Source organism: Miscanthus floridulus, chromosome 4 (assembly GCF_019320115.1).
Source record: "Miscanthus floridulus cultivar M001 chromosome 4, ASM1932011v1, whole genome shotgun sequence".
NCBI classification, from domain to species: Eukaryota; Viridiplantae; Streptophyta; class Magnoliopsida; order Poales; family Poaceae; genus Miscanthus; species Miscanthus floridulus.
The window spans coordinates 100,105,987-100,127,060 of record NC_089583.1 but is presented as its reverse complement, the minus strand read 5'-3'; the positions used below and the strand labels follow the sequence as shown (position 1 = coordinate 100,127,060).

At 44.3% G+C, this 21,074-nt stretch overlaps 2 protein-coding genes across 2 annotated transcripts; one reads left to right on the top strand and one right to left on the bottom strand.

Moving 5' to 3' along the window:
* The first annotated feature begins 15,645 nt into the window (after positions 1-15,645).
* On the top strand, positions 15,646-18,184 carry LOC136550140 (GRF-interacting factor 10). Its single transcript, XM_066541626.1, has 3 exons — positions 15,646-16,079; positions 16,870-17,094; positions 17,446-18,184. Exons 1-3 carry the CDS (start codon positions 15,809-15,811, stop codon positions 17,760-17,762), a joined length of 813 nt encoding a protein of 270 aa, XP_066397723.1. The 5' UTR covers positions 15,646-15,808; the 3' UTR covers positions 17,763-18,184.
* A 774-nt stretch (positions 18,185-18,958) lies between these two features.
* On the bottom strand, positions 18,959-20,620 carry LOC136550141 (uncharacterized). The gene is made up of 3 exons (XM_066541627.1): positions 20,328-20,620; positions 20,006-20,223; positions 18,959-19,577 (listed from the first exon to the last, which is right to left on the bottom strand). Exons 1-3 carry the CDS (start codon positions 20,577-20,579, stop codon positions 19,403-19,405), a joined length of 645 nt encoding a protein of 214 aa, XP_066397724.1. The 5' UTR covers positions 20,580-20,620; the 3' UTR covers positions 18,959-19,402.
* Positions 20,621-21,074: the final 454 nt, after the last annotated feature.

Genomic DNA, 21,074 nt, shown 5'->3' with positions numbered 1-21,074 from the left:
GCACTGTATCGACTAATTGTGGATGTCCCAGCAGAACACTTGGATCTCTTTAAACCAAATTCATCATTGGATTTGAATTCCTTGTCCCTTGTTGTGAAGGGAACCTTTGTTGTTTGAACTTTTCCCTTGCAATACTCCCATTATTCTATGGTCTATGACCCCACTGCCTTTATGGTGTGTAAGTTGGTAATAGTTGTCTGGTTAAAAGCTTATGGTGCCATGATGAAACCGAGGGCTCCCTATGGAACAACTACCACATGGTGATGCTACTCGGCATGTGCTGGTATCGAGGTTGTTAACCAAGTACCTTTACCAAGTCACACCGCCATACCACTTTTGCTATAAATTTTCTCCTTGGAAATATTCGAGTGTTCAAACAGGAAATCCACAACGGGTTGATTAGATAGTGTTCTTGCAAGGTAAGAAAGAGGAGGTGGTTTTGGGGGAAGAGAGTATGACATGGTCTTAGTCTACTTGAAAGACGGATGTGGTCGAGTAAAGGAACGAAAAAGAAGAGTAGTAAGGAAAGTTAATCTCGAGTAGTCGGGGGTGAATTGAAAAGTCTGCGTGGATGTCATGTCCTAAGCCCTATGTTTAGTTGACCATGTCGGGTTATTCATTGCGTACCTTGCGAACACCATTGGTGTTGGGTCCATTATCGCCCCATTTTCGCGTGGCCGCAGCATTGTGCCGCACTCGCCATCCTTGTGCACTATGCATTTTTCCTTTTCCTAGCGTCCGATCGGCTCTCTACCCCGCACCATCGTCCCTCATACCGAACCCCCCTTCCCTCTCCTTTCTTTCTTCTTTTGGTGACATGACCGCCCGCATGCCTACCTCGTCGAGCGGACCCCCTCTCCTCTCCTTTATTTTTCCTCTGCCGCTTGCGCAGGAAGCGCACCATGTCTCCAACCTTATCTCCACAACATGCACCGCCTGTGTATCCCATCCCCACCGCATCCATTTCTGGTGTGCTGTGCCCCACCTCCACTCGCCGCTATAAAATACCCTTGGTCCTTGCTCTTCTTCTTCATTCCCATTCCTCTCACATTCACAGCAGAACTATGAAATCCAGTCGACGTTGTGAAGCGAGGTTCATTAGTTTGAGGTGATGGTGTAATCTGAGGAGAAGAAAGGATCTGGTTCATTGAAGAAGTTCAAGTTCCCTTTTGGGTAGTCAATCTTAAGGTTCACGATGTTTTACTTCTCAGTCGACAGTTTCTGGATCTATTGGTGCTACGCCATATTTTGGATAATCATCTTTCTGCTGTTTCTCCATTGCCCTCGTCTATCTCAACTCCTGGAGTAGGCCTCGGTTGTACCAAGTTGCTCTTAACCATGTATCCCTAGATCCCCGTGTGGTTTAGAATTCGAAGTCGTGTAATCTTTCGTGTAATCCCTGATCTACGAAATGTAATCGCATTTCCCCTCTTTTGGTTCTTGCTTCGAATCTCGGGATAAGATTCTTTTTAAGGGGGGTTGGTTGTAACACCTCTGGTGTTACGATCTTGTTTAGCACCGCGATTTAGGCTTAAGTAAAAATTTTCGTAAATGAGTTCATCGAAGTTAAAATTTTAAAACCCAGCTTTTCACATCAACGGTAAAAATCGGAAATTATATTTTAAAGCGTTGTTTGTGGCGATTTGTTTTGCATGAAATAATTGCATAATGCCCTAATATTTTGTTCCATGGCTTGGTATGGAGTATGAGCTATCACGTAAAATGTCTACCGATGGAAGTCGATAGGATTTAGAGTTGTCGACGACATATCACTGTTCACATCTGCGTTGAGTCAGTTCACGCGTAGGCAGGCGACCAGCAGAGCCACGCGAGGCCCGTACGTTCAGCTGCTGCTTGATCTCTCATGTCTGTGCTCTAGCACATGTTATTGAGGTGAAGCCATGTCACTGTTGTCCTTGCCTCACTGTCGTTCTAGACGCTTGAGTACGGTGGTGCATCCCTCCCCTACTTTGAATAAATCCAGTATCCAAATTATTAACGTCGTGTCACGTTGTTGGACCACGTCGCCATGTACGCGGACTCGCTAGATATCATCGATGGAATGGTACCGCAGTCTGCCTTCGTTGTCCCATCGATCTGTGGTCTGTCCTTGCTTGTCCTTGCCCCTGTTCTTCCCACGTTGCCGTGTACGCGGGTTTGTTGCCATCACCGACATGTCTGTGCCGAGTCATCTCTGAGTTGCTGCTGCCTCCTCTATTGGTCTACCAGGTTCAGCCAAATCCTCCCCATCCTTCTTTGCTGTGTTTGTCTCCATCTCCGATTTCTTTTCCAAGCTGAGCATCGTCCTTTTTGGATTCGCCGATCGGACCACGTACTCTGGCGTACTCGCTCGCGTCTCCTCACCTTTTTCTTCTTTGCGCCGTTCCTCTCTGCCTCTGTGCCTACTTGATATTCTGAGCTGAGCTCAAGCGCTACTCATCGGCTGCTGACCACGCTGCCTGTTGCCTGTTTCAGCGCCTGCTCCTACGCCTCGCCGTCAATCGTGCTAGCCAGGGCCGCATGGTCCCACACGACGCCTAGCTCCTCCTTGCATCTGAGCGAGCCCGCGCCCTTGGCTCTGCGCTGCCCGTGCCACATCCCATAGTGCCATGTCGTGGCTCCAGTCTACCATAGCTGCCCCTTCTTCCTCCCTCGTGAGTGCGCGTATGCCCACGGTCCACGCTGGTTCACTGCTCCACCATGTTCCATAGTCACCAGAGCCACCGGTGTCCCACGCCGTCCCAAAGCCACCCTACCAGCGTCGTGGCACACCTCCTACGCCGTCTCGCCGCAGCACCCCACACTGGAGCAGGCCATCACATCGTCACCGTGGCATATCCCCATCCGCATCGAGCTCGACCACCGCCGTTCACCTCCCGTCACCGGAGCCGCATGTAGCCCCATCGGCAAATCCGCTGCCATGCTCCTCCATTGCCCCACGGCTGCCATAGCACTTCGCCGGTGTCATCCCTTCCCCACATGTGCCCCCTTGGTCCGCTTGGGACTGCTGCGCGCCCGTGGTTCCATAGCCACCGCGCGGCCCACTCAGTGTTGTGCAAGCACGCCTCTTCGCCTCGCTCCACGCCAGAGCTGCCGTGCCACAGTCCCCGAATGCCGACTCACCACCGACGCCCTACCTCCCGCGAGCGCACTTGGGCCGTGTGACCGCGTTGTTCCGTCTCTGCAGCACCACAATGCCATCACGGGCCAGCCGTTCCTCGCCGTGCCGCTACCGCCGGTCATCGTGCCCCTCCCCTGCTGTGCTCTACTTTGGAGGAGGTGGGAAAGGGGTAAGGATCCAAGCCAAAAGTTTATACAGGGTCTCTATTGCAAAATACTAGACTCACATGAATAGTAAGTTAGTACCGCAGAGTAATTTAAGGAAAATATAGGGGTCTTCTCGCAAAATGAACCGTCACCATGCCATGTTGGGCCATGTTCGCCCATCTGGGCCGGCCTCATGCTGCCTGGCTGGGCCGCTGCTGGCGCTTGGGCCGTGCGCTGTGCGCCTAGGCCGCCAGCGCGGTTATCACCGTTGTCGGGTCGCTGGTCGTGCGCCCGCCTGGGCCACCGCCCGCTCACCGCTGGGCCTGGCCGAACGGGCCGTTGAGTCGGCTGATGGCCGTTGGCCTTTTTATTTCTAAAACGATTAGCTAATTTAGCCTGGGAACAAATTTGTAAAATCAATATAAAATGATGTAGCTGTCCAAAAATAGTGAAACCAGTTTTGTTGAGTTTCCTAAAATCATGATCTATCTAATAGTGTATTTTGTTCACATAGTTTGATAATATTTTTGGGAGCTATATAATTAATTTTAGGATACTTAACATTATAAAATATAAACTTATAGGAATTGTTATGGTAAATTCCTAATAGTGTTGGATCTAAAATCTTTACAGTAGGCTCCTAGCAATATTAGGTACTCACTGTAATTTTTGTAGCTCTAGAATAATTAGTTTGCTAAATAGATAATGATGTCCTATTGCGAATAATGATTAAATCGATAGAATAAAACAAAGAGACACCTTGGTTTATATAAAATTATTGTTGGGAAATAACGCCTTATCCGACAACGTGTATATGTAGCCTAAGTATGGTCGTCGTTAGAACTAGCCCGTTAACTCGAGTGGCATAAATCGTATTTTACGAGTCATGATTGTAGTCGATTAATTATGTATTTGCATTTGCATCGCATTGCATATTATATAGGTACGATGATGGATCAACGGATCAATTGAAGGATGATTGGGAATCCTAAAGATGGTGTAATGGTATTCTCTCCAGGAGATGATGCGATGGGCTTGCTATTCAGTTGCTGGTGGATGATCTAAAGATGCAGATACTAACTTTTAATATATCTTACCCAGGCAAGCCCCGGTGCATAACCCCTACTTTTCTGCAGTTTAAATTATATTTATGCATTAAGTTTTAAGGGGTTGAATGAAACCCACTTGCATATATATCTTTATCTTATGAGTCTTACTAGTATGACCGGATCGTGTAGAATGCTTATGCTATAGGACTCCGGTAGAAGTCGAGTGATTGCCTGTCACTCATGAGAGATAGGAAATATATTACCGTAATATTACCACTTGGAAAATATAAATGGTGGAAAGGAAAATAGTGACCAGATAGGGATATGGTTTGGGTATTGGTGGGTGTAAGAGGTTGTATCGCCGTGGATGTGGGGCATGGCTTGGTTACACTGCTTTCCCCTATTCTGTGTCAATTAAGGACCGATCGTTGCATAAGGCTCTAGGCAAGTCATAGACTTATTATCCCGAGCACATACTTGGGTATGAGCTGCTTGGAAGACTTGTTGCTCTCTTGTCACGGATCCGGCTCTTTTCGGACCGACTGTCAGGGTTTTGTTTTGGTGGAGGAGGTCCTTGCACCGCATAGAGTCTAGGACTCAGGGGTGGGGGCTTGGAGTCCTAGTTTGGACGGGGACCTAGACACCCAGGACAGGAGAGTGATGGGTTGGTCCTGCTTGTGCCTGAGGTATAAGTGGAGCATGTGTTTTTGGGGTACCCAGCTAGGGGCATTAATTCGCGAATCGCCGAGCAATCCAGTACGGCTTGTCTACGGTTTAGCATCATAGTAAGAACTAAAAGATGAAAGATGGAATGGAAAGAGAACTCTGATTGCTCACCACCTGCTTGAAAGTAGTACAGGTGCTTACATAGAATGGTTAGTTAATGAACCCAATGTGGCAATTAATAAAAGTCGAATATAAGGACGCACACTTAGTAATGCTTTCTACAAATGCAATAAACCCACAAGCCAAATAGCCTTGCATATTCTTGGAGTCTTTTCTTTTCTCCTGTCGGGTAAGTCTTGCTGAGTAGAATTGAGTACTCAGGGTTTTATTCCCCCTGTTGCAGGTGACAGGTGGATGCGAGAGCTGACTCTTGTGTGTGGATTCCTCCTGGTGGGCTCAGAGAGGGTTTTCTTTATGCTGCGATCGTAGTTTTTACTTACAACTCTCACCAAATGTTTTTTATAAATGAAAGCTTACAATCTATTGTCATAGTTCAATTATTAATGTTTCATCATGTTATGAATAGATATTTATTTCTACTGTAATTCTGATCATGTGTTTATATTCTGCTGTCATTTTTAAATTATTCATAACTCTGATAACATGATTACATTATGTTGTTATAATAATAAATATTATACTCTGATGTTATACTACAAGTGATGTAAGAAATGGTAAAGAATGATATAAGGTTTATTCTCTCATTTGTGATCCTGATGGCAAAAATGTAGATTTTTGGGTTCTCCCCTGGGGTGTACCCGACGGAACCGAGTAATTTAGTGTTCTCCCTCCAGTGCTGAGTGTCTAATGGAAGACAAATACTCCTATGAGGCATTAGATTAGGTAGTTCTGCCACACTGGTCATGCAGTGTCCGGACGCTGGGTCTGCGTCCGGTCAGTGGCGCGCAGTGAAGGTCATCCTCGATCTCTTGACCGGACACAGGCGACCGGACTCTAGTTGAACACTGTTCAGCATCCGGTCGTGCTAATGTGGCGTCGCATAGAGGAAATGGCGGGTGACCAGACGCTGGGTGAGTCCGGTCGAGCGTGACTAGACGCATCCGGTCATGACTGGAACCTTACAGAAAACGACCGGACGCTGGGGTCCTACGTCCGGTCACTTTGAGCAGCTCATTCGGTCACTACTTAAATGTACTGATGATCGTTGAGATTAGGTGATCAGCGTTTGAAGCAGGGGGCATGTGGCGTGCATCGCGCGATCGGACGCTGGGGTCCTAATCTGACCGGTGCGTCCGGTCGCCCTAAATTTTTAGTGAACAAAGAGCCAACGACTCTATTCATGGGGGCTCTCTATTTAAGCCACATGGCCGATTCAAGCTCACTCTCTTGGCCATTTGCATTGACATAGCAACCTTGTGAGCTTAGCCAAAGCCCTCCCACTCATCTCTATCATTGATTCATCATCTTTATGAGATTAGGAGAGAATCCAAGTACATTGCTTGAGTGATTGCATCTAGAGGCACTTGGTGTTCGTGTTTCGCTATGGGATTCGCTTATTGCTCTTAGTGGTTGTCACCACCTAGATGGTTTGGTGCAGTGGAGGAGGATTAGCATGAGTTGGTGATTGTTTGTGGCCATCTTCGATGATTGTAAGGAGACTTGTGCCTTCTACGGTGGAGCGCCGAAAGGTAATCCTAGTAGATTGCTCGTGTTATTGAGTTACCCCACTTATGGGTAGGTTCTTGCGGTGTCCAATTGTATAGACGAGGTTTGTGCAACACCTCTTTGCCACCGATCCACCAAGTGTTGATTGACACAACGGGGACATAGCTTGTTGGCAAGCACGTGAACCTCGGGAGAAAATTAGTTGTCTCTTGCCCTTTGGTATTATCCCGGTGATTGAGTTAGTATTCATCTTGTGATTGGTTCACTCCTCTACTGCGGCGGTATAATCACCTTACTTACTCATTTACATTCCCGCAAACTAGTTGTAGCAAGCTCTTTAGTGTAGCTAGATTTAAGAGGTTGCTTTGTAGGTTAAGTTCATCTAGTAGAGCTCTTTAGTGTAGCAAGTGTGAGATCTCTTAGTGAGTAGTGACTTAGCAAATTGTGTGTCTAGTGATCATATTAATAGAATTGTTGGATAGGTGGATTGCAACCCTTGTAGAGCTAGAGCAAGTTTGCATTTCGCTATTTGTCGTACTAATCAAATTGCTCTAGTTGGCTTGTAGATTCTTAAATAGGCTATTCATCCCCTCTAGCCATATTAGGACCTTTCATAAGGTAATACTATGATTAACTAAATTTTACTGAGTAGGTGTATATCTCTTCTCTAGTACAAGAAACATACGCTCACCACTATCTAGCAACCTAAGATAAAGTTGTTCATCATCAGTAAGAGACCTAAAACCTGCAGCTAACAACTTATCTTAATTAGCCTAAGCATCTAAACAACAGGCCTTAAGTCTATGCAAAGCAACCAAGCCAAGAAAATTAGATGCAAGTGAATTATAGAGCAGTAATTAACTAAGTGCATACAACAAATTGAAACTGGGCACAACCAATTGCACCATCAGGTTATATATATTCCCAACATGTTAAAAGTATAAAGGTTGGACCCAAACCAATTTTTTATAAGCCTTTGTCAATTCATTTAATTTAAATGAAAACTGGAACTACTACTTCTAATGCTCAATAAATTCTAGAAAAAATATAGCAACCCATAATGCTCTCAAAAGCCTTTTGTTAAAATTTCATGCCATTTAGACAAGTACAACAACCTCTACAAAAATGGCAAGTTACATGGTGTATTACCACTTAAATATACTTAGCATAGTGAAAAGTGTTAAGCAACAGATTTACTATTTTTCTTACATTCCTCATAATACCAAAACATCGTGGAAATTATTTTATGCCCATAAATTACATCAATCTACCACAATTAATTTCACAAGAACTAGCATTTAATTAAGCCAAAATAAGAAGTTATATTCCAAGTAGGCCAACAGTAGGTTTAACATTTTTCTTAGCTCCAGCATGTCAATGCAAGACTAGCAAAATTAGAATCACGTTTTTAGCATCTCCCAAACTCAAGTTATGCATTTTTCAAGGTTAATGGGAATAAATAAGATAATTTAAACAAGGCATAAAACTGTAATACATACCAAGTTTCATATTTTTAACCGATAGTACTCATCAAGATGAAGCTAACAAAATTTGGTTCACTCAATTTGGACACTCCTAGATTTAGTTATGCATTTTACAAGTTTGCATCAAAATCTAGAAAGCATTTAAAGAAAAGAGTAAATTGCACGGCCGGTCCTTAAAGTATTGGGCGGATTTTATCTAGGTCCCCAAACTATGAAATCGCACGTCTTGCTCCCTAACGTATTTAGATCATCTCATCTAGGTCAAAATACACACAAGAAGATTTAAAAGCTGACGTGGCCGTCCACGTGATCAGCCATGTACCCGCGCGCTCAAGGCGTGCTCGCCCAGCCAGGCCATAGCCACCACCAATAGCGATAGCCTCACGTGCTAGAAACCTTGGTAGATGAAATCGACGTCGTCGGTCGAGCATGATGAAACCATGAGGAGAAACAGCACGTAGAAAACATGGAACAGAGCTGGGCGGTGCAATCATCGTCGTGTTCAAAGCGCTTGTCTTTCTCCCTCTAGAATCGAGATGCAGTGAGCACGCAACGGGGGGAAGCCACTTCTGCTGTTTGGAATCGAGATGTAGTGAGCATGTAGGAGCGTCAGCGGCAACGCGTGAACACGGTAGCAGCAGGCAACGCAAGGCAGGGTCAGCCATGGAGGCGATGGAGCACGCGGAGGCACTGGGGCAGCGCTCAAGTGCATGGGTCGCCGAGGCAGGGTGCGGTGGCCACGGGGCAAGGAGGTCGAGCACGATGCGGGTCGGGGTCACCGTGGCCAGCGTGGCCGGCAACGAGGCTGTCGCTGCTGGCAGTGGCCATGGCGGGCTGGGCGAGCATGTCTTGAGCGTGTGGGTATGTGGGTGGCCACGTGGACGACCACGTCAACTTTTAACCCTCCTTATGTCTATTTTGGATCTAGATGAGATCACTTAAATACATTAGGAGGGCATACGTGCAATTTTGTAGTTTGGGGACCTACATGAAACTCACCTAATACTTTAAGGACTGGTCGTGCAGTTTAATATCAAAATCGGTTAATGCTACATGCACCTAGTGTAGCTAACTGCTGGGACCTGGGGTCAACCCAGCCTTACCTGTCACCGGCATAGAAGCAGGGGCAGCACTTTGACCGACTGTAGCTCGCCGACGGCGAGGTCTCCGACAGTAAGGTCACCACCAACGTGCTCTCCTCCTCCGTGCGCATCTACTAGATGGGTTGGTCGACCAAGGGGCTCACCGGAGCTAGCTCAATGATGGCCATGGCAGGCGGCGAAGGCGTGTGGCGGTGCTATTGCCGTCTCAAACAATGTTGAGCTCACCTAAGCTCGGTGGAGGCTCTAGTGAACCTTAAGGAAACTCAGGTTAGGGTTAGGGGCTACGGTGGAGCAACAGTGTGGTTCGGTCACGTGCAAGGTGTCACAGCGGTGCTTCGTCCATCTCCAGCCATGGCGACCTCAAACGAGCTCGGCTACGGCTTCAAGGTGGTCTAGCAGAGATATAGGGTTAGGATTAGGGCCCTAGGAGTCGCCAGTGAAGCACGACCGCATGCATGGCGGCGCGGTGATGCGAGCGCGACGGCGGTGCTATGGTGTTCCGGTGAGCCAGGGTGATGGCATCATGCATCCGTCTTCCCCATGAGTTTCACCATCTCTAGGCGGTGCTCTAGCTCTTGAAAGTGAGAGAGGAAGGAGACCGAGCAACCGTGGCCACGGTGACGTGCGTAGCAGTGGCGCGGCCAGTTCACGGCGGTGCTGTGCCCATCCTTCCTCCGGTAGACAGCATCTACTAGATCTCATGACTATGGAATGGCAGACAGGGAGAGCGGTGCATGCACGAGGTGGTCTAGCCACGACGAGCTCAAGCTCGGCGGCCATGGCGATAGCTCTAGGGGACTTTACCTGTGCTTGATGGGCATTGCTAGTGGGTCGACGGTATAGCGTGCAACTCGGTAGAGCTATGGGCGAGACAAATGGAGTGATGGTGCGGCATAGATGGCTTGCATGGCTAGTGAAGGCACGACAGCGGTGGCGCTGTGCTTTTCTCTGTTTTGGTGAGCGTGGGCGAGAGAGAGGTAGAGTGAGAGAGTGGGTGAGCGCGCGAGAGTGTGGGCACCTGTGTTCTCCTCCTTCGGGCTCGACAGAGCGGGCTGGCGTCGGCGCACGTGGCCTACCCACGGTCGGCCATGACTATGCGTGACAAAGGTCGGTTTTATGACTGATGCAGGTGTTTGAAACCTGGTTTTCAACCCTCAAAACTCCTGAACCGTGGTGCATTTTGGTAAACCAGTTTCACCATTTTGTAGAGCTACACGAGTACTCCAAGTTTGCTTAAGGAAGTTTTGTTAAATTCCAAATGGTTTTTAAACTAAAAATCCCCAAAGTGGGCTACTTCGAAACTGTAAATCAGCCAATGACTTAGAAAAAATTTCAAGTTTCAAAACAGCATTAAGTTGAATTTTGAAAGCCCTATTTGACCAACTTAGGCACTAATTCAGCTCTGTCCCGTTAAACAAAGTTTGTTCTACATTACCTAAACTACAACTTTTATTTAGGTCCCATGACCATGCAAGGTCTCTAAGTAATTGGTCAAGATAGGTCAAACAATCAACTTAATAAAGATAATTCTAGTAGAAATATCACTTAGAAGCATTTTTGGGCCAACTCATGAATACAAACTTGGTTCCATTTTTCATTCTAAGTATGTCTAAGTTGTTTTGGTGACCAAACAACACCCACTTGCATTAACCAAGCATGACCATAAGGCATATACATGTATAATTAAGCATCTCATGAAGATAAACCTAGAATAAATAAATGCTAGTCTTATGCTTATGCTCATGAATGAGTGGATCATACTTATGCTTATGCAATGCAAGTGAAAAATGCAAGCTTAACACTGGGGTGTTACACTTGCTCCCCCTACTTGTGTGCTTCTTTTGTTCAAAAATTGGATCCCCATGTGTTCTTCAATCTTGCATTTTCTACCCTTTATCATCTTCATCTTGGTCATTTTCTCCCCCTTTGTCCAAGCTCTCAATATCCTTGTCCACTTACGCATCACCATTCCTTCGCACCGATTTTCATATCTTCACATATCTTTGTGCAATCTCTATCCCTTTGTCATCAATTTTCACAAAGGATGCATCACTTTGATCGATGAAACTTATCGGAAGGTGCTTTGAGGTGAGACGGACACCATGAGATAGCAATTGTTGTAAGTCACAATGAATACCACTTGGAGGGATGACCTCGAATATTACTTGAGATCAATGAGTGACACAACTTAAACTTGGGGCATCACTCAAAGTCGAGGATCACTTGTGGATACCACCTTGAGATGATCTAGATACCACTTATGAAAGCACAAAAGTCCATATACCAATTAAAATGCGTGGATACCACTTAAAAAATGAATTATTGTCTTATTCTTGAACTAGATTGTTTTCATGAGCTTTCTTCGCAATGACTTGCTCTAATTAAATTGCATAAGCTTCAAGTCATGATTTGAACCCTCTCTAAGCTTCTCCACACACCATAAACATTTATCTTATCGAGGTTTTACTTATCACTTGTATTGCCATCCAACTTGATCAAGTACTTAGGTTCACTAGCTCATGAACAATTCTAAACACGGCCACTAGAACATATAAACATAGAAGTAATAGTGGCAATGCTAGAACTTAAAATAATTCATTTTAATGCATGTCCTTAACACAAAATGTGTGCTATGTGCACTAACTGCATACTAGCGAGGGATGTATGAACATGCACATTACAATGATACCTTTGTTATCTTGGAGAAGAATAGTCAATGAAACCCATTACATTTCTCCAAAAGCCAATAGTGAAGTCCATTTCACATGCTTCATGAAGATGATATCTAATCTATATCTATATCTATATCTTTTATAACCTAAACCCCACTAGAATATTATCTTGACATGCAAGGTGTCCACCTCGGCAATCCACTGTCACTTGCAAGGTGTCCACCTTAGTAGTCCACCATGACTTGCAATTACAGTTCACTAGCACAGGCAATTATTATATTCATGTCAGCGAGATACATCATCTACTAACATATATTAAGTTGTTCACATCAGTGTGCCGTGCTATCCACTAACATTAGTTTATAATAGTTAGTTCACTTCCTAAGAATTGTATGAATAGTTTAATTCCTTGTAAATCAGTAGTTACCGCAACAATGCGATGGGTATGTTTTTAGTATCTTATAATCTTAAACCCCACTATACATTATCAGCCTGTTCGCTAGTTGGTTTCTGGGCTGATAAGCCTGGTTGGTGCTGATTTATTATGAGAAGAAAACACTGTTAACTGGCTGATAAGCCCTGACTGAAACCAATAAATGAACAGGCTGTATATCTCAACATGCAAGCAGCCTACCTCAACGGTCCACTATCACATGCATTTAATTGTCATCATTAGTATGCCACATCATCCACTACCACTAAATTATAACAATTTATTCCTTCATATAAATAATTTAATCTAATTTCATTCGAATCCATTCGTAATTCCCACATCAATGCGTGGGGTATGTTTCTAGTTCACCAAAGAATCCTAATTTCTCGTTGTGGCCGGCTTGCTACTTAAGTACACATGTACTTCATATACCACTTATACTACATGTGTAGCTTAGCATGAAGGTATTTTAGTTTTCTAATTGATTCCAATTTCTTCCAACTACCTATAGTTAATTTCAACTGGTTGCAACTGATTTTAACTAATTCAAACCGGTTGCAACTCCTTTCAACTCCTTGTAGCTAATTTTGCAACTAATTTCATCAGCTTTCAATTGATTCACGCTACTTGCATCTACTCTTCTTTGATCAAATGTGTCCTTACTATGATGCGCTCATTAATCTTGAACACTTTTTGATGAATGACACTTGTAATAACACCAGGAACTTGTAATAGCTTGATTCTTGACTTAACGTTGAAGGTCGAGCAACAGTGAAAGGATCACAATGCCTAGAAGTGAGGTGAATAGAAACTTAAAACTTTTTGCAGCGGATCAAATTTCTAGGTACTGGAAATTTCGGTCCTGATCAGAAATTTTGGTCTTGTCCAGAATTTCTAGCAAGGAACGAATTTCTAGCCCCTGGTGAAAGGAGAGATAACTAGGGTTATGAAATTCAACTTAACCAAATTTAAACTTGTTTTTACCACATGCGTAGATGAGTGATATGTAGTGATTCCAAAGCTACGCTTGCTCCATTGCCTACACACAAAGTAGATCAGGCCGCCACAACAAATAATACAAGAAATATAATCTCAAGAACACAAGCACACGGGATACATGATTTATCTGAGGTTCGGCCACACAAATCATAGCCTTGTCCATAGACATAAACAAATCATTTTTGTAGCAATGTTTTATTGGGCAAGTGTAGTTCTTTTTTAGAGAGCAATTTTTTGAGAGGATGTGTGATTTTTTACTTCATTTCTTAGCGAGCAAATTTTAGTGCTATGTGTCTGTCTCGTCGAGTAGGATTTTAGGGGACCCAACTGGTTTCGGGTCCTCGACGGGTTCGGGTTCAAGTGGGGGTTTACACCAAAAAGGTAGTTTGGTGTTAGGTCGGGTTTGAGTTTCAGGTTTCGAGTTTGGGTGTGCGGGTTCTCCACCCGGCCCCATCTCGCCCTGTTGCCATTCCTAGACTAAGAAGACTCATGTGGTTGTGGCCTGCAAGGTTTCCGACCTCTCTTTTCTTAATCTGATCAACAAGAATCTTCACTAGCCTGTAGGGCTCGTGCCTCATCTCCTTGTTGGAACTCTTCTTGGTGACCACCTCAATCATCTTCATGATGTAAGGAGCATGGGTGCAGGACTCCCTGGGATCCAAATAGGTGGTCTTGGTCTCCCTATACAAAAAGTCAAAAGCACTGAAGGACCGCTCGTCATCATCCTTGAGAGTCAACAACAAAAGACGGATCGAGGATAGAATAGAAGAGGCATCACCAATCTTGGGTGTCAGAGTAGCACGAACCAAGAGATTGATTCATTGATATATCTGTAATACTTCTGCATGTTGGTGGTAGTGCAAATATCTGAAGCTGAGGCAGCACGAGTGTATGCAAAAAAGAAAGATCAATGACCCCTGTCTCATATCCACCATGCAAACTGGGCTTGTCCAAATCATCAAAATCAAAACCAAGAATATAGCTAAGCGAGCATTAGACACATAATAGGGATGTCCCTTAATCTGAAAATGCATGATCTCATACTTCTCATATGTGGGATGCTCATACAAAACAGTGGCATAGAACTGTAGAATAACTTCATCATTCCAATCATAAGACATGGTCATCAAGGATTTGAAGTTAGATACCTTTCCAAAGTGTCAAGAGCACGATCAAACTTCGGATCCTTCACATTCACACAATATAATGTGTCCAATCAACCCGTATCTGCAGCAGCACTGGAGTGGACTTCGTAAAACACGCTCTAAAAAAGAAGCATGAGCAATTCAACAATGATAGAATAATAAAGCTAGCTATGGCTCTTATTATACTTTTGGTTCAAGATAAAAAAAATGCATTACATAAATTCAAATATGTTTTGTTGCTTGTCTGATATAAAACAAATAATCTTAGAAGCATTGGTTTGTGTGCTGCCACAAAATGCTGGAGATAATGCTAGGTCATTTTCTCATGCCTTTTGTCGAGTGTTTGTCTGTGCGGTCGTCTATACGAATCGTCATACAGGTTTAGAGTTGAGATTTTGGGCTATACAAAGCGTGGGTACAATTTAGATGATTAGGTTCTTGATATACGTAGTGTATTCCTGTGTGCTTGTAATGTGATGATGTACTCAGTTATGATCTAATATAATTCTTCTTTCGTCTCAAAAAAAAGTGTCATATTTTTAGAATGATCAAATTTATAGTCATCAATCAACAATCAAATATGATCATATAAAATAAATAAATAAATACTATGAGTACGGAACTGATGAAAAACACGGAACAAAAAATTACCCGATAAACATTACATTTGTCATGACTAGTATCACCCAACTTCTGTTTAGCTACCAGTAATAAGAATCGTCCATAATTGTTGAGATAATTTCTGCATAATTGTTTCAGTCTGAAAAACAAAAAATAGAGGCCGAAGAAACCCATACAGCCTCCATCCTCGCCGTTGGTACTCAAACAAATAAATAAATCTAATCTAACGGACTAACGCAATATGACTGATTGCACTAGCAAAAGAAACTGAAGTTCACATTCACACACACACCCTCCAGAAATAGAAAGCCTGTAAAACCATACAATTCCCATGCCAGGTGCTGCAATGCACCCACCATTTAATGCGCAAAATCCAGCAGCCATACTCTGACCCACCACCCCCGGCGTGCCCCTAGCAATTTGGGTTCGGGCGTTTCCCGTGCCCCGAACGCCGCACCTGATAAAACCACCAGTGCCCCTGGCACCCAAACCTTTTCCCCCTCTGCACGCCCCTCTCCTTTCCTTCTCCCTACTCCCTCCCCCCACCCCTAGCCCGCCCCCACGCCCGTCAAAGCGAGAGCGCCGTATCACCGGTCTTTCCCTTCACCGCCGCCTCGATCCGCGCCCAAAGATACCTTTCCCCCGTCCTCGCGTCCGCCGCCGCCAGCCGTTTTGCTGCGACCATGGCGGCGGAGGGGGAGGGCAAGAACCCGGCGGGCGGTGGCGGAGGGGATAACCCCCAGCACCAGCAGGCAGTGCAGGCTGCGCCGGCACAGGCACAGGGGGAAGCGGCGCAGGAGGCTGGAGGGCAGGGGACGGGACTAGAGCCGGAGGAGGGGAAGGCGGATCGAGAGGTGGAGGGCGGCGGCGCGGGGGAGAAGGTCGACGCCGCGTGCAGAGATCTGGTCCTGGTCGAGGATCCGGAGGTGGTCGCCGTCGAGGATCCGGAGGAAGGTACGGCGCCCGTTCTTGCAGACTCTCCCAGTCTCTCTCTCCGGCCATGGCTCTAGTAGTACTAGTTGCCCCTGTTGGTGCTAGTGTCTCAGCTGTCAGATGCATGGGTACAGTAGTGCTACTTCGTCGACGTCTTTTGCCTTCTGAACAGAACAGGTGCCCAGAAACAGAATAAAAAAATTTGAAGAAAATATTGTTTTGGGTGTTGGTTGGTAACTTTACTTGCCAGCTAATTGTACTTGTGCAGTGGTTTTATTTCTGCCTGTAAAGTAGATTTTGTTTGTTCACTGTATTCATTGTTCTTTTTAAACATTGAGTAGCACCTTTTTGAGTTTTTTTTTTCGTTTGCTCGGTTCGGGTTCTTGTAATAACTTTGCTCTGTTGCATGAGAATACATGCAAAGGATCAGAGATTGAGCTCAGTTATTGCTTTTGTACTGATATGTTAACTCGTATAGTTACCCAAAGGGTTGAAGGCTTCAGAAAAGTATGGTTTGTTTTATTCTATAAAGTCCTTTATCACGATCGTTTGACTTGTAGTCATGCAATAAACAGAAGGCCTTCCTTCCTTTCACCTCTTTGTTGTTATGCTACTTTTCCCTGATACAGTGAACATGAAATTGAAGCTTATTTTAAAGTTACATGTATGCAACCTTTTTGTTCTGCCTGATTTTTGTTCTCTCTGTGTTGAATTAAGTACTCGTGCATGCATCCATGAATTGAGGATTTATGTTTAGTTAGCCTGAAGTTCTTGGCTGAGCGCCTCTTGAGATTTCCCTCCCTGGTTACAGCTGCAGCAACTGCAGCACTTCAGGAAGAAATGAAAGCGCTTGTGGCATCGATCCCTGATGGTGCTGGGGCAGCATTCACAGCCATGCAGCTTCAGGAGCTAGAGCAGCAGTCCCGGGTGTATCAGTACATGGCTGCCCGAGTACCTGTGCCTACTCACCTCGTCTTCCCCGTATGGAAGAGTGTAACTGGTGCATCCTCTGAAGGCGCCCAGAAGTACCCTACATGTATGCTTCAAACCTGTCTCATCATCTGTGTGCTCTTATGAAATTCTGCTGATTTTTGGTAGACTTTGCCAATTTGTTCACTAGATATTCATGATAGCGATTTGTAGGATGGTATAATAAATAAATTTATTAATCTCATCTGAAATTGTCCTTTTTATATAGGTTAAGTTAGTTATATTTTTAGCAAAGCAATGTTCAGATGAAGTGCAATTTGATGCACATGTTACCAAGGGTGATGAAGGAACCTTGTTGAGTTAGGCTTGGAGCATCTTATTAAATCATAAAGTTAAGATTATTTATATATGGGCTATTGGAGGCATTCTAACCGTTCTTGATAACTTGATTGTACAGTGATGGGCTTAGCAACACTCTGCTTGGACTTTGGGAAGAACCCAGAACCAGAACCAGGAAGGTGTCGGCGAACAGATGGTAAAAAATGGCGATGTTGGAGAAGCACTATCCCAAATGAGAAATACTGTGAACGTCATATGCATCGTGGTCGCAAGCGTCCTGTACAGGTTGTCGTTGAGGACGATGAGCCCGATTCTGCTTCAGGATCAAAATCCACTCCTGGCAAGGCTACCGAAGGTGCCAAGAAGGCTGATGACGAGAGCCCAAGTAGCAAGAAGCTTGCAGTGGCAGCACCAGCTGCTGTGCAGTCTACATAATTGATGCAGCATTAGTAGTCGCAGAAAGAGCATAACAGCGCTGGCAACTAGCGCCTTCTTCTTATTGCATGTAATCCCCAAAAGACTGTAGTGTGGTCTTAGCTATAACCTCATTAAGCACCCCCAGTGTCTGTGGGAGGAAGCCGCAAGAACTTCCCCTTATTAGCTGTCAACTGAAAATTTCACTCTTAGGTGTATAGTTTGATTTAGCTTTGTCGTGCCTCCGGCCTTCAGGTAGGCGATGCGGCATGATCTTATAATTCCTCCCTGAACTGACAATATCGCATTGTGACCCAAGAAGCCGGTGGAAGAACCTGTGAAACTGCATTGATGTGCTTTTTTGATGTCCACCTTTATTGTCCTGTGCGCAATTGCGTGATTCATCAGTTGTATAACAGAGTGGAAGATCCATAATTTTATGCCTTGTGGAGATTCAGTTAATCATCTACCTGATGAATGTACAGTGATTGTGTTACTCTGATGATAGTAGGCCAAACAAACGTGGCTGATTGAATGTCAAGAGTTATCAACCTAGAACAGTTCAGGTCTCAAGTGGGAGTTTCATATGAATTTCATTTACATTAAATAGGTTGTCACATAGGCATTTTTTATGACATGACAACAGTATTTAAGAAAAGAGAAAAAATGATGAAACTCTCTTGGCATGATTATCAACTTTCTATGAGTCATAAAATTAAATGTCAATGAAATCATAGAATGAAAACTCTCCCTTAAGAGTGGGTATTTCACCGTGAAAATCTCCACTGAGGCTGCATTAGACGGATCGGCAGTGAGATTCTGTTGTGGCATAACTCATTTTCGTGTCGGCAACGGGTTACATGTGCCTAATGTGGGAAATCGTACAATATTAATTAATGTATTGATGGAGAATTGTTTCTGTACCTGGTACTTTGCCCTTTATTGAGATGGGGACGCCTGATTCCAAAATCAATTGTCCTTGCAAGAGTATAACGTAACAATAAGTCGGCTCCAGTTTCGCATCGATAGGAGCTGTGTTCCCAGCCTCAACTTAAAAAGGGCTCATGCGAGATGTGTGATTTTTATCTGAATTTCGTAGGAGTTCAACTCTCAGCAAAGGGCATGCGAGATGTATGATTTTTACCTGAATTTCGTAGTTCAGCTCTCAGCAAATTTTCTCAGCTCATGTTCTGGGTAGCCCCAGCATAACGAATACGTTTTAGAATAGCCCCCAGAAGATTTCATCATATAATATCACTTATCCGCATAAGATGCATCACTATAGAACACGCAAAACCATGCCTGCAGTGTATCTAATGGATATCAACGCTGCCAGCATCCAACAATACATATCTTGTTATACTTCTCAAGACAAGGAAACAACTTTCGACTAGGGAATTTACATCGCGCAATGCAATACACTGATGAAGTTGATAGTTCTCTCTACAGAAAACAAAACAAGAAGAACGGAAAACGTAAGTGTTTTCTGGGTCTATTTTCTTTACAATTGCTGCTGCTCCCTCCCCCCCTCCTCCTCAGATGGTTGTAGTAGTCAGGTAGTTGACACAGGAAACAAAATTAGTAGCAAGTGTTCATATATATAATACACCTGAAAGGAAACTAGCGTTATGGGTTTGATCCTGGGCTTGGACCTCATGCGCTCAAAATATCTCGTCCTCCGCTTGGAGCTTTTGAAGTGCTTTCTTTGCATAAATAGTGATCGCAGCAGTGGAAGCTGCAGCAATTGTAAAGCCGATTCCATTGTAGATAATCTGATCCAACGACAAGAAGGACCCATGGCTAGTTGCTACAGCCAAGCTTTGTAGAAGTTTCCCACTGTTTGCAAAAATTGGCATTAGTTTCTCCTGACCGATGCAAGATAAAGTGAATATAATCTTACAGCAGCTCAGACATAATATTTGAATTATAGAGTTTATGCTCAGCTGCTCACATGAAAATAGCACGTAATAGGATGCACATCATCACTCAAGTTTCATGCATGTAAGTTTCGAATTAAAAAAGATATATAAGGGCAGCAAGCCAGCAACTCAACAAAACCAATGTATCCTGACTCCGTCAAACAGCATTAATGAATATAGGTGACTAGAAAAACCAGCTATCACAAAGAGTAAATCAGATATAACACGCTAAAGGTTTCATCTAAAGTGCTGACACAAATTCACCACAATGGGTATCACGCATGATCAGGTGAGCAGAAAAAAACACAAGATCAAAAGAACAGAAGACATGAGGTAAGTACAAACCTGTATATTGCAAGAAAAGTTTCATGTATGGTTCCAGCCATAGAACCCGCTATGTATGGGTAATATTTGACATTCGTAGCCACAGAAGCATAGTTAAAAACTATATATGGAAATGGAGAAATCCTTAGTAATGCAACAGCCTTAAATTGATGATGCCAATCTCCTTCGCCAGCAAGCCTAACAAAAGCTGCTTTCTTTGGCCACTTCTCCAACCATCTCTGCAGAACAATTAACAACCATATTTTCGAAACTAAGTAATTTGCTAATCTATTTCCTATTCTATTTGGATAAAACATAAGAAAAACGACGGTAATTGACTCACATGTATCCTACAGTGGAATGCAGAGCCTATAAAATACGGCAATGACATGCCTATGCTCATCCCCACTGTGATTATCAAAAAGCCATAAAGATATCCAAAAGTCATCCCCGCAAGCCACATGAAGGGCGAAGAAGGTAACAAAACACTTGGGAATAAGGCGATTGCGCCAAAACATATTAGAGCAATAGCTGGTCTGCTGAAAGTTGTTGATTCCCAGTAAAGAATAGGTGCAACAACCTGCAATGACAACATGGAAATCAAGGTCGGCAAGAAACTAAGAACACAATTCCAGGGATATCCGGGGCATCGAAGCCTGTCACTCGCGAGAGATAGGAAATATATTACCGTAATATTACCACTTGGAAAATATAAATGGTGCAAAGAAAAATGGTGATCGGGCAGGGATATGGTTTGGGTATTGGTGGGTGTAAGAGGTTGTGTCGCTATGGATGCGGGGCATGGCTTGGTTACACTGCTTTCCCCTATCTATGTCAATTAAGGACCGATCGTTGCATAAGACTCTAGGCAAGTCACAGACTTATTATCCCGAGCACATACTTGGGTATGGGCGCTTGGAAGACTTGTTGCTCTCTTATCATGGATCCGGCTCTTTTCGGACCGACTATCAGGGTTTTGTTTTGGTGGAGGAGGTCCTTGCACTGCACTGAGTCTAGGACTCAGGGGTGGGGGCTTGGAGTCCTAGTTTGGATGGGGACCTGGACACCCGGGATAGGAGAGTGATGGGTT

What these genes read in the sequence shown, in the direction of transcription:
- LOC136550140 (XM_066541626.1), top strand. Translation starts at nt 15,809, where the DNA reads ATGGCGGCGGAGGGGGAGGGCAAGAACCCGGCGGGCGGTGGCGGAGGG. An exon ending in CGTCGAGGATCCGGAGGAAG is followed by an intron (nt 16,080 to 16,869) that starts GTACGGCGCCCG and finishes CCCTGGTTACAG; the next exon opens with CTGCAGCAACTGCAGCACTT. An exon ending in CGCCCAGAAGTACCCTACAT is followed by an intron (nt 17,095 to 17,445) that starts GTATGCTTCAAA and finishes TTGATTGTACAG; the next exon opens with TGATGGGCTTAGCAACACTC.
- LOC136550141 (XM_066541627.1), bottom strand. Translation starts at nt 20,579, where the DNA reads ATGTTGTCATTGCAGGTTGTTGCACCTATTCTTTACTGGGAATCAACA. An exon ending in CATTCCACTGTAGGATACAT is followed by an intron (nt 20,224 to 20,327) that starts GTGAGTCAATTA and finishes ATTGTTCTGCAG; the next exon opens with AGATGGTTGGAGAAGTGGCC. An exon ending in ACTTTTCTTGCAATATACAG is followed by an intron (nt 19,578 to 20,005) that starts GTTTGTACTTAC and finishes TTTTGCAAACAG; the next exon opens with TGGGAAACTTCTACAAAGCT.